Source organism: Theropithecus gelada, chromosome X (genome assembly GCF_003255815.1).
Source record: "Theropithecus gelada isolate Dixy chromosome X, Tgel_1.0, whole genome shotgun sequence".
In the NCBI taxonomy this organism is placed as follows: Eukaryota; Metazoa; Chordata; class Mammalia; order Primates; family Cercopithecidae; genus Theropithecus; species Theropithecus gelada.
The window spans coordinates 90,017,457-90,032,089 of record NC_037689.1 but is presented as its reverse complement, the minus strand read 5'-3'; the positions used below and the strand labels follow the sequence as shown (position 1 = coordinate 90,032,089).

Genomic DNA, 14,633 nt, shown 5'->3' with positions numbered 1-14,633 from the left:
ACTCTAACATCACAATTAAAAGAACTAGAGAAGCAAAAGCAAACGCATTCAAAAGCTAGCAGAAGGCAAGAAATAACTAAGATCAGAGCAGAACTGAAGGAAATAGAGACACAAACAACCCTCCAAAAAATCAATGAATCCAGGAGTTGGTTTTTTGAAAAGATCAACAAAATTGATAGACCGCTAGCAAGACTAATAAAGAAAAAAAGAGAAAAGAATCAAATAGACGCAATAAAAAATGATAAAGGGGATATGACCACCGACCCCACAGAAATACAAACTACCATCAGAGAATACTATTAACACCTCTATGCAAATAAACTAGAGAATATAGAAGAAACGGATAAATTCCTGGACACATACACCCTCCCAAGACTAAACCAGAAAGAAGTTGAATCCCTGAATAGACCAATAACAGGCTCTGAAACTGAGGCAATAATTAATAGCCTACCAACCAAAAAAAAGTCGAGGACCTGACGGATTCACAGTCGAATTCTACCAGAGGTACAAAGAGGAGCTGGTACCATTCGTTCTGAAACTATTTCAATCAATAGAAAAAGAGGGAATCCTCCCTAACTCATTTTATGAGGCCAGCATCATCCTGATACCAAAGCCTGGCAGAGACACGACAAAAAAAGAAAATTTTAGACCAATATCCCTGATGAACATCGATGCAAAAATCCTCAATAAAATACTGGAAAACTGAATCCAGCAGCACATCAAAAAGTTTATCCATCATGATCAATTCAGCTTCATCCCTGGGATGCAAGGCTTGTTCAACATAGGCAAAATAAACATAATCCATCATATAAACAGACAAAAATCACATGATTATCTCAATAGATGCAGAAAAGGCCTTCAACAAAATTCAACAGTCCTTCATGCTAAAAACTCTCAATAAACTAGGTATTGATGGGTTGTATCTCAAAATAATAAGAGCTATTTATGACAAACCGACAGCCAATATCATACTTAATGGGCAAAAACTGGAAGCATTCTATTTGAAAACTGGCACAAGACAGGGATGCCCTCTCTCACCACTCCTATTCAACATAGTGTTGGAAGTTCTGGCTAGGGCAATCAGGCAAGGGATGTAAAGGACCTCTTCAAGGACAAGTACAAACCACTGGTCAACGAAATAAAACAGGATACAAACAAATGGAAGAACATTCCATGCTCACGGATAGAATCAATATAGTGAAAATGGCCATACTGCCCAAAGTAACTTACAGATTCAATGCCATCCCCATCAAGATACCAATGACTTTCTTCACAGAATTGGAAAAAACTACTTTAAAGTTCATATCGAAACAAAACAGAGCCCGCATTGCCAAGACAATCCGAGGCAGAAAGAACAAAGCTGGAGGCATCAGGCTACCAGACTCCAAACAATACTACAAGGCTACAGTAACCAAAACAGCATGGCACTAACACCAAAACAGAGATAGACCAAAGAAACAGAACAGAGACCTCAGAAATAACACCACACATCTACAGCCATCTGATCTTTAACAAACCTAACAAAAACAAGCAATGGGGAAAGAATTCCCTATTTAATAAATGGTGCTGGGAAAAATGCCTAAGGATACATAGAAAGCTGAAACTGGATCCCTTCCTTACACCTTATATAAAAATTAATTCAAGATGGATTAAAGACTTAAATGTTAGACCTAAAACCATACAAACCCTAGAAGAAAACCTAGGCAATACCACTTAGGATATAGGCAGGGGCAAGGACTTCATGACTAAAACACCAAAAGCAATGGCAACAAAAACCAAAATAGACAAATGGGACCTGATTAAACTAAAGAGCTTCTGCATGGCAAAAGAAACTACCATCAGAGTGAATAGGCAACCTACAGAATGGGAGAAAATTTTTGCAATCTACTCATCTAACAAAGGGCCAATATCCAGAATCTACAAAGAACTTAAAGAAATTTACAAGAAAAAAACAAGCAACCCCATCATAAAGTGGGCAAGGGGAATGAACAGACATTTCTCAAAAGAAGATATTTATGCAGCCAACAGACACATGAAAAAATGCTCATCATCACTGGTCATCAGAGAAATGCAAATCAAAACCACAATGAGATACCATGTCACACCAGTTAGAACGGCAATCACTAAAAAGTCATGAAACCACAGATGCTGGAGAGGATATGGAGAAATAGGAATGCCTTTACACTGTTGATGGGAGTGTAAACTAGTTCAACCATTGTGGAAGACAGTGTGGCGATTCCTTAAGGATCTAGAACTAGAAATACCATTTGACCCAGCAATCCCATTACTCGCTATATACTCAAAGGATTATAAATCATGCTACTATAAAGACACATGCACACGTGTGTTTATTGCGGCACTATTCACAATAGCAAAAGCTTGGAACCAACCCAAATGTCCATCAATGATAGATGGGATTAAGAAAATGTGGCACATATATACCATGGAATACTATGCAGCCATAAAAAAAGGATGAGTCCATGTCCTTTGAAGGGACATGGATGAAACTGGAAACCATCATTCTCAGCAAACTATCACAAGGACAGAAAACCAAACACTGCATGTACTCACTCACAGGTGGGAATTGAACAATGTGAACACCTGGACACAGGGCAGGGAGCATCACACATGGGGGCCCGTCATGGGGTAGGGGGCAGGGGAAAGGATAGCATTAGGAAAAATACCTAATGTAAATGACGAGTTGATGGGTGTAGCAAACCAACATGGCACATGTATACCTATGTAACAAACCTGCACATTGTCCACATGTACCCCAGAACTTAAAGTATAATTTAAAAAAAATTATCCAGTCTCAGGTATTTCTTTATTGCAATGTAATAACAGGCCAATTCAGAAGGTCAAATGTGGTGGGATATTATGCAGCTATTAGAAGCAATGGGTTAGACATACATACAGCAAAATAAATATGACAGTGAAAAAAGTAACAAAGAGAATGACATACAGAAGGCATCACTATATAAACTAAAAATTCATGTGTATAAAACAACTATCATGTTTTGAAAGACACATTCTAATTCAAATCACATTAATCATATTAGAATGCTTGCCTGTGATGGGGGAGTGGAATGGGGAAAAAACAGGCTAATTAAATAAAAATGAGAGGTAGCTTTTCATGGACTAATGATGATAAGTACCAAGAATTGAGGAGTACGTGATGAACTCAATGCAATATACCTGAGGTTAGAAAAATAGAACAAAACAAACTAAAATACCACCTTTTCTTTTCAGAAACATGAGAAACAATCTTAGATATTTAAACGGTGTTGTATGATGTTGGCCTCTTTAACTCAGAGGTGAATGAGTGGTTCAGAACTCATGCTATTTACATGTATGTCCATACCCTTAGGTGTCATGATTTTCATTTACATACACACAAAAAAAGGAAAGGCAAGATGCCTGTGAACATAAAGTCGCCAGCCTAATGATCTTTTCATTTCATATATTCTCTTGTTGACATCCACAAGTCATTAGCCCAAAGTCTATCGGTGTGACAAATTATGTAGGCAAATTACATATAGCTAAAAGGGATAACACAAAAATGGCATCAGCTTTTTCCCTGAAGACATTTAAGAACAGGATATTCATTTATCTACTGAGGCCTTGATGCTTTCTCTTATACAGTCAAGTACCACATAACAACATTTCAGTCAACGATGTACCACAAATACAATGGTGGTGGGAGCAATAGATTATATACCATATAGCCTAGGTGTGTAGTAGGTTTGTGTAAGTACACTCTATGTTGTTCACGCAATGACAAAATTGCCTAGTGAAGCACTTCTCAGAACATATCCCCATGGTAAAGTGATGCATGACTGTAACTATAAATGTGCTCTAATTAGGGATCCTCAATATCCAAGACAGACCAGATATGGTGGATCAAGCCTGTAATCCCAGCACTTTGGGAAGCCAAAGTGGGAGGATTGCTTGAGCCCAGGAGTTCAACACTATCCTGGGTGACATAGCAAGAACTCGTCTCTACAAAAAACAATAAAAATAATTAGCCAGACATGGTGGTGCATGCCTGTAATCCCAGTTACTTGGGCGGCTGAGTCAGAAGGATCACTTGAACTCAGGAGTTTGAGGCTGTGATTGCAACATGCCACTCCACACCAGCCTAAGTGAGACAGCAAGACCCTATCTCAATCAATTAACAAATCAATCAATATCAAAAATATTCTCCTTATTATTCTTCTAAAGTATAAATAGCTTATTTACATTTATAAGAAAAGCATTACAAGCTCAACAGATGAAGGAGCCAAAGAACATGAACAGATAATTCACATATGAGAAAATAAAAATGTGATGAGTTAAATTTCACTAGTAATGACAGAAATGCTAAATTTAAATGACATGGAGCTACTATTTTATACATATTAAATTTGCAAAACATCAAATACTGCATGGTTGTGGTAAAACTGCTATGCTTATACATTGCTGATTGCAATGCTATATCACTTTTAGAAAGCAATACGGAAAAACTGTCAAGAACATGTAAGTATGAACCAGTATCCTTTGACCCAATACCCCATTCTTAGCAGTTTATCCTCTGAAGTCTATCCTTATACATTGCTGATTGCAATGCTATATCACTTTTAGAAAGTAATATGGAAAAACTGTCAAGAACATATAAGTATGAACCAGTATCCTTTGACCCAATATCACTACTCTTAGAAGTTTATCCTCCGAAAATCAAATTTATACACATGAGAATATTCCCTGAGATTCTGCCAATAATAGGAGAAAACTAGAAATACCTATATGTCCAATAATAGGGGAAAGGATTCGGTAAATTTAAGAACATTATATTAAAATTGACTATTAAGTAGATATATAATACTAAGGTTTCTAGATAGGTGCCTTTCACATATTAAGTGTCCAAAAAATTAATTAGATCTGAAATTTGGTGCCGTTAAAAATCTTTCAAGAACTGTATAAAAATACTTAACATAATAATAAATTTAAAAGTTAAGTAAAACTATGACAAATATGTTAAACAATGTCGGTATGCATACAAAGACTGAATGAGAACATAATGGAATGAAAACGGTAGCCTAAATGTAGAATGACAGGATTTGGTGTAATCCTTAATGTTAAGATTTTTAAACCTTATTTTTTATTATGAAATAATTATAGATTCATAGGAAATTGTAAAAAAAAAAATTTACGGGAAGGTCCTAAGGACCTTTTGCCCAGTGTCCCAAAATTTAACATCTTACAATAACTATAGTAAGCCATCCAAACCAGGAAAATGATATTGGTACAATCCACAGATCTTACTCAGATTATACCAGTTATATATGTAGTTATACATGTATACTATGTACAGTTATAAATTGTGTGTGTATGGCTATATGCAATTATATCACATGTACAGCTTTGTGTAACAATCACCACAATCATGATACATACATACATACCACAAAACTCCCTTCTGCTATTTCTTTAAAGTCACACCCATCCCTTCTCCATCGAACCCTTGGCAAACACTAATCTGTTCTTCATCTCTACAATTAATTTTTAAAGAATATTATACAAACAGAACCATTCAGTATGTAACCTTTTGAGATTGGCCTTATTCACCCAGCATAATTCTCTTAAGATTCATCCAGGTGTTTGCATATATCAATAGTTTACCTCTTTTCATTGATTAGCAGTATTGCAACTGTATGGACATATCACAAGTTATCTAACCATTTATTCACTGAAGGGACATATGGGTAGTTTCCAGTTTTGGGCTATTATGAATAAAGCTGCTATGAACATTAGTGCACAAGTTTCCGCATGAAAACAGGTTTTCATTTCTCTGGGATAAATGGTCAAGAGTGCAATTTCTGTAATGTTTTTCAATGACAAATTAAAATGCATACGTATGCACTTAAAGGAAAAGAGTACTTCATTGTCAGACAAATAACTCTAACAGGGCTGGGCCAATCAATCCACAGACACCAATAACACCAATCTAGGGAGTATGTCCAAGCCAAAAGTGGGAACAAAGAGAGATGATAAACACTGTGCTATACTCTACATGTGTTATCTCATTTAATCCTCATAATAACTATTTAAGATAGATGATATTGTTAATCCCATTTCATATATGTGGAAACTGGGTCTCAGAGAGGTAAATTAACTTATCGAAGACCACATGGGTGGTTAAGTGGTGAGGTAAAGGCAGGCAGTGAGAAGCAAGAACCCAAACTCTTAACCATTTGATATGGTTTGGATTTGTGTCCCTTCCCAAATCCTATGTTGAATTGTAATCCACAGTGTTAAAGGAGGGGCCTGGTGGGAGGTGATTGGATCATGAGAGCAGATTTCCCCCTGGCTGTTCTCATGATAGTGAGTTCTCATGAGATCTGGTTGTTTAAAAGTGTGTAGTATATCCCTCTCTCTCTCTCTCTCCTGCTCCAGCCATGTGAAAATAAGCCTGCTTCCCCTTCACCTTCTGCCACGATTGAAAATTTCCTGAGGCGTCTTCAGCCATACTACTTGCACAGTTTGCAGAACTATGAGTCAATTAAACCTCTTTTCTTTATAAACTACCCAGTCTTCGGTTATTTCTTTATAGCAGTGTGAGAATGAACTAATACGCCATTATACTATACTGCCACAGACTTATTAACTGTGTGTGCTTGGGGAGAGAAAGGGAACTGAAAAAAATCTTCCACCCCTATGGCCCACCCTCTAAAAGAGAAAAGTAACAAAAATGTAGTCAAGGCATGGAGGCTAGGGGAAGATGCCAAGATACCCGAATCTAAGCACACCACATTATATTTGGGCAGGGACAGATTAGAAGACCAGGTAGTAATAATGGGAACTTCCTGCCAAAGTAACTGAATCTGAAGAATACTGATCTTGTAGTAAGATGGTACAGCACTGGGCTCAAAGAAAAAAAGCCAAATGGACTCAGGAAGTTTTCTTTCAGCCAGATATCTTGATGTTCACTCTACCACAGAGTCAGACACCAGTAAAAATACAAACAACTAAAGCTAGATTTAATTCAATAATACTTTTTTGAATGCCTACTATGTACCAGATTCTGTGCTAAAACATCCTATGCAAAATAAAAGTAGAATGTATGAGACATTGTAAATTATAACTTATAAACTCTTGGGAGTTTATAATTTGTTGAAGAAATGCAAACATGAACCCAACTCAACATAACATAACCAAAGACACCCTGTGGTAAATGTCAAAACAGGTGCATGAGCAGAGTACTAGGGCAACCAGAGGTCCAGGTTTCAGAAAGATTCCCCTGGGAGACAGATAGAACTGAATATTCAAAGTATTCTTTCTTTAATTCAAGATTCTTGAGTATCTACTATTTTCAAAGTATGGAGTTAGGCATTTTAAGGGAAAATGAAATAAACAAGGCATGATCCCTCCCTACAACTATCCATTTAACAAACATTCACTGAGAATCTACTATATGCCAGGCACTGTGTCAAATGTTATAGAATTAAAGATGTCTAAGCACGCTCTTTACCCTAAAGGACTAACAGAGTTAGTGCTCACAAATCAGTCAAGGAAGTACTATCAGTATTTAGGAAACAGAATAAGGATTATACTCAGCCAAGCGTGGAATGAAAGTAGTTAAAGAGAAGTGGAAAAGGTTGCTGAACACCTATAGTGGGTTGAACGGCAGCCTCCTGAAAGACAGGTCTTTTTTCTAATACCTGGACCCTGTGAATGTGACCCTATTTGGAAAAGGGGTCTTTGCAGATGTAAGTAAGTTAAGGATCTAAGACGAAATCATCCAGGACTGCCAAGGCGGGCTGTAAATCCAATGATAAGTGTCCTTATAACAGACAGAGAGGAGACGGCACACAGAGAAGGCCATGTGAAATGGAGGCAGAGATTGGAGCGATGGATACAGCCACCAGGAATTCCGACAGCTACCAGAAACTGGAGGAGGCAATAAAGAAGGATTCTCCCTTAAAGCCTCCAGAGAGAGGGCAACCCTGCCAACACGTGAATTTCAGACTCCTGGGCTCCTGAACGGTGAAGGAACAAATTTCTATTGTTTTAATCCAAAAAAAAAAAAAAAGTAAAGGAATGGCCAGCTGTGGTGGCTCACACTTGTAATCCCAGCACTTTGAGAGGCCAAGGCAGGAGGATCATTTGAGCCCAGGAGTTTGAGACCAGCCTGGGAAACACGGCAAAATCCATCTCTACAAAAATTAGCCAGGCATGGTGGTGGGTGCCTGTAGTCCCAGCTAATCAGGAGACTGAGGAGGTGGGAGGATTGCCTGAGCATGGGAGGCAGAGACTACAGTGAGCTGAGAGCACACTAATGCACTCCACTCTGGGTGACAGAGAGAGACTGTCTCAATAGAAAAAAAAAAAAAGTAAAGGAATGGAGAAAGATATACCATGCTTACACTAATCAAAAGAAGTTGAGCCTTTCCACGCTACCTACAGAGGGGTCCATACGGCATTGTTCTGGATTCCCGTCATAACTTAAAAGGAAACTTTCACAATGTCCGGATCCCTTGATGTCCTGCAAATAAAGGAGTAGGATGTCCTTAAGTTCCTTGCAGCAGGAACCCACTTAGGTGGCACCAATCTCGACTTCCAGATGGAACAGTACATCTATAAAAGGAAAAGTGATGGCCTCTACATAATAAATCTGAAGAGGACCTGGGAGAAGCTTCTGCTGGCGGCTCATGCCATTATTGCCATTGAAAACCCTGCTGATGTCAGTGTTATATCCTCCAGGAATACTGGCCAGAGGGCTGTGCTGAAATTTGCTGCTGCCACTGGAGCCACTCCAATTGCTGGCCACTTCACTCCTGGAACCTTCACTAACCAGATTCAGGCAGCCTTCTGGGAGCCACGGCTTCTTGTGGTTACTGACCCCAGGGCTGACCACCAGCCTCTCACGGAGGCATCTTATGTTAACCTACCTACCATTGCTCTGTGTAAGAGAGATTCTCCTCTGCGCTATGTGGACATTGCCATCCCATGCAATAACAAGGGAGCTCACTCAGTGGGTTTGATGTGGTGGATGCTGGCTCAGGAAGTTCTGCACATGCGTGGCACCATTTCCCGTGAACACCCGTGGGAGGTCATGCCTGATCTCTACTTCTACAGAGATCCTGAAGAGATTGAAAAAGAAGAGCAGGCTGCTGCTGAAAAGGCAGTGACCAAGGAGGTATTTCAGGGTGAATGGACTGCTCCAGCTCCTGAGTTCACTGCTACTCAGCCTGAGGTTGCAGACTGGTCTGAAGGTGTGCAGGTGCCCTCTGTGCCTATTCAGCAGTTCCCTACTGAAGACTGGAGTGCTCAGCCTGCCACGGAAGACTGGTCTGCAGCTCCCACTGCTCAGGCCACTGAATGGGTAGGAGCAACCACTGAATGGTCTTAAGCTGTTCTTGCACAGGCTCTTAAGCAACAAGGAAAAATGGCTGATGGAAAATAAACATCAGTTTCTAAAAAAAAAAAAAAAAAGAAGAAGTTGAAGTACATATATTAATACAAGACATACAAGACTTCAGAGCAAGGAAAGTTATCAGGAATGAAGAGAGGTGGAATAGTCCGAATGCTGGTGTCCCTCAAAAATTCATATGTTGAAATCTAACTCCTGCCAATGCAATAGTATTAACAGGTGGAGTATTTAGGTGGTGATGAGCTCATGAGAGTTCTCTGCTCACAACTGGGATTAGTGCTCTTATGAAAGAGGCTTAAAGGAGCCTGTTTGCCCCTTCTGCCATGTGAGGAGGCAGCAAAAAGACCACTGTCTATGAGCCAGGAAGTAGGACCTCACCAGATACCAAATCTGCATGCATCTTATCTGGGACTTCACATCCTCCAGAACTGTGAGCAATAAATTCTATTGTTTCACTGAGTGATATGGTTTGACTCTGTGTCCCCACCCAAATCTCATGTTGAATTGTAATTCTCGGTGTTGGAGGACAGCCTGGTGGGAGGTGACTGGATCGTAAGGGTGGACTTCCCCCTTGCTGTTCTCATGATAGTGAGTTCTCACACAATCTGGTTGTTTAAAAGTGTGTAGCACTTCCCCTTCACTCTTTCCTGTTCCACCATGTGACCATGTGCCTACTTCCCCTTTGCTTCCACCATGATTGTAAGTTTCCTGAGGCTTCTCCAGCCATGCTTCCTGTACATACAGCCTGCAGAGCTGTGAGTCAATTAAACCTCTTTTCTTCATAAATTACCCAGTCTCAGGTAGTTCCTTATAGCAATGCAAGAACAGACTAATACAGAAAATTGGTACCAGAAAAGAGGAATATTGCTAAAAAGATACCTGAAAATGTGGAAGCAGCTTTGAAACTGGGTAATAGGCTTTGGGTGGAAAAGTTTGGAGGGCTCACAAGAAGACAGGAAGATAAAAGTTTGGAACTTCCTAGAGTTGTTGAATGGTGACCAAAATGTTGATAGTGATATGGACAATAAAGTCCAGGCCGAGGTGGTCTCAGATGGAGATGAAGAACATATTGGGAACTGGAGTAAAAGTCACTCTTACTATGCTTTAGCAAAGAGACTAGCGGCATTGTGCCCCTGCTCCAGGAATCTGTGGAACTCTGAACTTGAGAGTGATGATTGAAGGTATCTGGAGGAAGAAATTTCTAAGCAGCAAAGTGTTGAAGATGTGCTCTGGCTGCCTCTAATAGCATATTCTCATATATGTGAGCAAAAAGATAATCTGAAACTCTAACTTATATTTAAAAGGGAAGCACAGCATAAAAGCTTAGAAAACTTGCAGCCTGGTCATGTGGTAGAAAAGAAAACCCATTTTCAGGGGAGGAATTCAAACTGGATGCAGTAATTTGCATAAGTGAAGAATAGCCAGATGTTAATAGCCAAAACAATGAAGAAAATACCTCAAAGGCATTTCAGAGACCTTCACAGCAGCCCCTCCCATCACAGGTCCGGAGGCCCAGGAGTGAATCAAGGTTTTATGGTCTGGGCCCAGGGCCCTGCTGCCCTGTGCAACCTGGGGACACTACTGTGTCCCAGCCACTCCAGCTCTATCCATGGCTAAAAGGACCCCAGATATGTCTCAGGATGCTGCTCCAGAGACTGCAAGCTACAAGCCTTGGCAGCTTCCACATGGTGTTAAGCCTGCCGGTGCTCAGAGGGCAAGAGATAAGGCCTAGCAGCCTCCACCTAGATTTCAGAGGATGTATGGAGATGCCTGGATGTCCAGGCAAAAGTCTGCTGCGGAGCCAGAGCCTTCATGAAGAACCTCTACTAGGGTAGTGTGGAGGGGAAATGTGGGATTGGAGTCCTCACAAAGAGTCTCCACTGGGGGACTGCCTAGCGGAGCTGTGAGAAGAAGGCCACCATCCTCCAGACCCTAGAATGGTAGATCCACCCACAGCTTGCACTGTGCACCTGCAAAAGCTGCAAGCACTCTACACCAGTCTGTGAAAGCAGCCAAGGGGGCTGTACCCTGCAGAGCCACAATGCAAAGATGCCCAAGGTCTTCTGAATCCACCCCTTGCATCACTGTGGCCTGGATGTGAGAAATAGTCAAAGGAGATTATATTGGAGCTTTAATATTTAATGACTACCCTGCTGGGTTTCAAACTTGCATGGAGACTGTAGCCTCTTAGTTTTGGTGAGTATATCTCCTTTGGAGTGGGAGTATTTACCCAATGCCTGTACCTCCATTGTATCTTGGAAGCAACTAACTTGCTTTTTTTATTTTACAGGCTCATAAGTACACGAGATATGTCTTATCTCAGATGAGACTCTGGACCTGAACTTTTGAATTAATGCTAGAATGAAGTAAGACTCTGGGGAACTGTTAAAAAGGCATGATTGTGTTTTGAAATGTGAGAAGGACATAAGATTTGGGACGGGCCAGGGTGTAATGATATGGTTTGGCTCTGTGTCCCCACCCAAATATCATGTCGAATTGTAATCCGCAATGTTGGAAGAAGGGCCTGGTGAGAGTAATTGGATCATGGGGACAGACTTCCCCCTTGCTGTTCTCATGACAGTGAGTTCTCACGAGATCTCATGGTTTAAAAGTGTGTAGCACTTCCCCTTTTGCTCGCTCTCTCTCCTATTCCGCCATGTGAAGATGTGCTTGCTTCCCCTTCATCTTCTGCCATGATTGTAAATTTCCTGAGTCCTTCCCAGCCATGCTTCTTGTACAGTCTGTGGATCTGTGAGTCAATTAAACTTCTTTTCTTCATAAATTACCCAGTCTCAAGTAGTTCCTTACAGCAATGTGAGAAACAACTAACACACTAAATCTATAGTATTTTTGTTATAGCAGCCTGAACAGACTAAAACAACAAGAATTATATAAAAATAGAGGGGTCAGTTCTCTAAGAACATATTTTTTAATATGATCATGGCTCACTGCAGCCTCAACCTACTGGACTCAAGTGATCCTCCAATCTCAACCTCCCAAGTAGCTGGGATTACAGGCATGGATCACCATGCCAAGGTAATTTTTTAACTTTTTGTAGAGAAGAGTTCTTACTATGTTTCCCAGGCTGGTCTCAAACTTCTGGCCTCAAACGATCCCCCTGCTTTGGCCTCCCAAAATGCTAGGGTCTCAGGCATAAGCCACTGTGCCCAGCCTGACACGTGAATGTAACAACGCAGTTCTAAATAACACATGGATCAAACAAGTTGCAAGAAAAATGTTTTTAAAACATTTCAAAGTAAAAGAAAACACACCTTAAAAAAATTTGAAGGATATAGCAAAAGCAGTGCTTAGAAGAACATCTATAGCACTGAATGCATATATTAGAACAAAGAAAAATCTAAAGTCAATAATCTAAGCTTCTACTTTAGAAAACTAAAAAATACAAGAGCAAATTTAATCCAAAGTAAACTTCTGAAATATTACAGAGTAGAAATCAATGAAATTGATAACAGGAAATCAATAGAGAAAATCAACAAAACCCAAAGCTGGCTCTTTGAAAAGATCAAGAAATTGGTAAGATGCTAGCCAGGCTACCTGAGAAAGAGAGTGAAGACACAAATAACATCAGAAATGAAAGAGGGGTCATCACTACTGATCCCATGTACATTAAAAGGATAATGAAACAATATTATAAATAACTATATGTCTGCAAATTTGATAATCTAGGTGAAATGGACCAATACATCAAAAGACACAGTCTACCAAAACCCATACAAGGAGAAACAGATCATCTGAGTGGTCCATATCTATTAGAGAAACAAAATCCAAAATTAGTAATCTTCTAAAACAGAAAGGTTTAGGTCCAGATGGTTTCACTGGTGAATTTCATCAAACAATTAAGAACACAATTACAGCAATTATCTACCATCTCTTCAAAATAGAAGCAAAGAGAATACTTCCTAACTCATTCTATAAGGCCAGCATTACCCTAATTCCAAAACCAGAAAATACATTACTAGAAAGGAAAAGTACAGACTAATATTTTTCATGAATATAGATGCAAATATCCTCAACAATATAATGGTGTATTAGTTAGGTAGGGCTGCCATAACAAAGTACCAGAAACTGGGCAGCTTAAACAAGAGAAATTTATTACCTCACAGTTCTGAAGTCCAGACAACCAGAATCAAGGTGTCAGCAGAACCGATTTCTTCTGAAAGATGTAAGGGAAGGATCTAATCCAGTCCTTTCCCCTTGGCTTATAGATAGACATCTTCCCCCTCTGTCTTTTCACATCAGCTTCCCAATATGCATGCCTGTGTCCAAATTTCTCCTTATAACCCAGTCACATTGGGTTAGGGCTCACCCTAATGACATCATTTTAACTTGATTACCTCTGCAAAGTCCCCATCTCAAAAAAAGTCATATTCTGAGGTATGGGAGGTTAGGACTTCAACATATGAACTTTTTGGGGGACACAATCCATCCCGTAACAATTAGTAAATTGAATCCAACAATGTATAAAAATAATGAGGCCGGGCGTGGTGGCTCACGCCTGTAATCCCAGCACTTTGGGAGGCCGAGGCAGATGGATCACGAGGTCAGGAGATCGAGACCATCCTGGCTAACACAGTGAAACCCCGTCTCTACCAAAAATACAAAAACTTAGCCGGGCATGGTGGTGGGCGCCTGTAGTCCCAGCTGCTGGGGAGGCTAAGGCAGGAGAATGGCGTGAACCCGGGAGGCGGAGCTTGCAGTGAGCCGAGATCGCACCACTGCACTCCAGCCTGGGTGACACAGCGAGATTCCATCTCAAAATAAATAAATAAATAATAATGATACACCACAACCAAGTGGGATTTATTCCAGATATGTAATGTTGGTTCAACACTTAAAAATCAATTAATGTAATCCATTACATCAACAAGCTAAAAAGGAAAAAAATCACAGAGTCATACCACTAGATGCAGAAAAGCATTTGACAAAATCCAATCCCCATTAATGATAAAAACCTCTCAACAAACTAGGAACAGAGGTGCATTTCCTCAACTTGATAAATAACATCTACACAAAACCTACAGATAACATCAGTGGCTTAGCCTCACAAACACAAATCTCCTTTCAGTTAAACCAGGGAACTGACTTCACTGCACTATGCCAATTTCCCAATCATGCCTGCCACTGAGGTTATTGCAAACACCAAATGAATATGTGTCTGACTTCACTTTGTAAACCACAAGAGAGAATTATTCCAGAACAGTGT

General features: G+C 40.0%; 2 protein-coding genes across 3 annotated transcripts in view; one reads left to right on the top strand and one right to left on the bottom strand.

Moving 5' to 3' along the window:
- Window positions 1–14,633, bottom strand: part of MTMR8 (myotubularin related protein 8) — a 113,189-nt gene that overhangs the window by 85,860 nt on the left and 12,696 nt on the right. The gene's annotated exons all lie outside the window — the stretch shown is intronic.
- Window positions 8,437–9,471, top strand: LOC112616462 (40S ribosomal protein SA-like). 2 transcript variants are annotated; one of them, XM_025373439.1, is made up of 2 exons: window positions 8,437–8,633; window positions 8,753–9,471. In XM_025373439.1, exons 1-2 carry the CDS (start codon window positions 8,631–8,633, stop codon window positions 9,386–9,388), a joined length of 639 nt encoding a protein of 212 aa, XP_025229224.1. In that variant the 5' UTR covers window positions 8,437–8,630; the 3' UTR covers window positions 9,389–9,471. The 2 variants fall into 2 exon arrangements, with proteins under 2 accessions (XP_025229224.1, XP_025229223.1); XM_025373438.1 differs by having other exon boundaries at window positions 8,441–9,471.

Bases quoted from the DNA above. Each gene is read 5' to 3' on its own strand.
- LOC112616462 (XM_025373438.1), top strand. From the start codon at position 8,600: ATGGAACAGTACATCTATAAAAGGAAAAGTGATGGCCTCTACATAATA.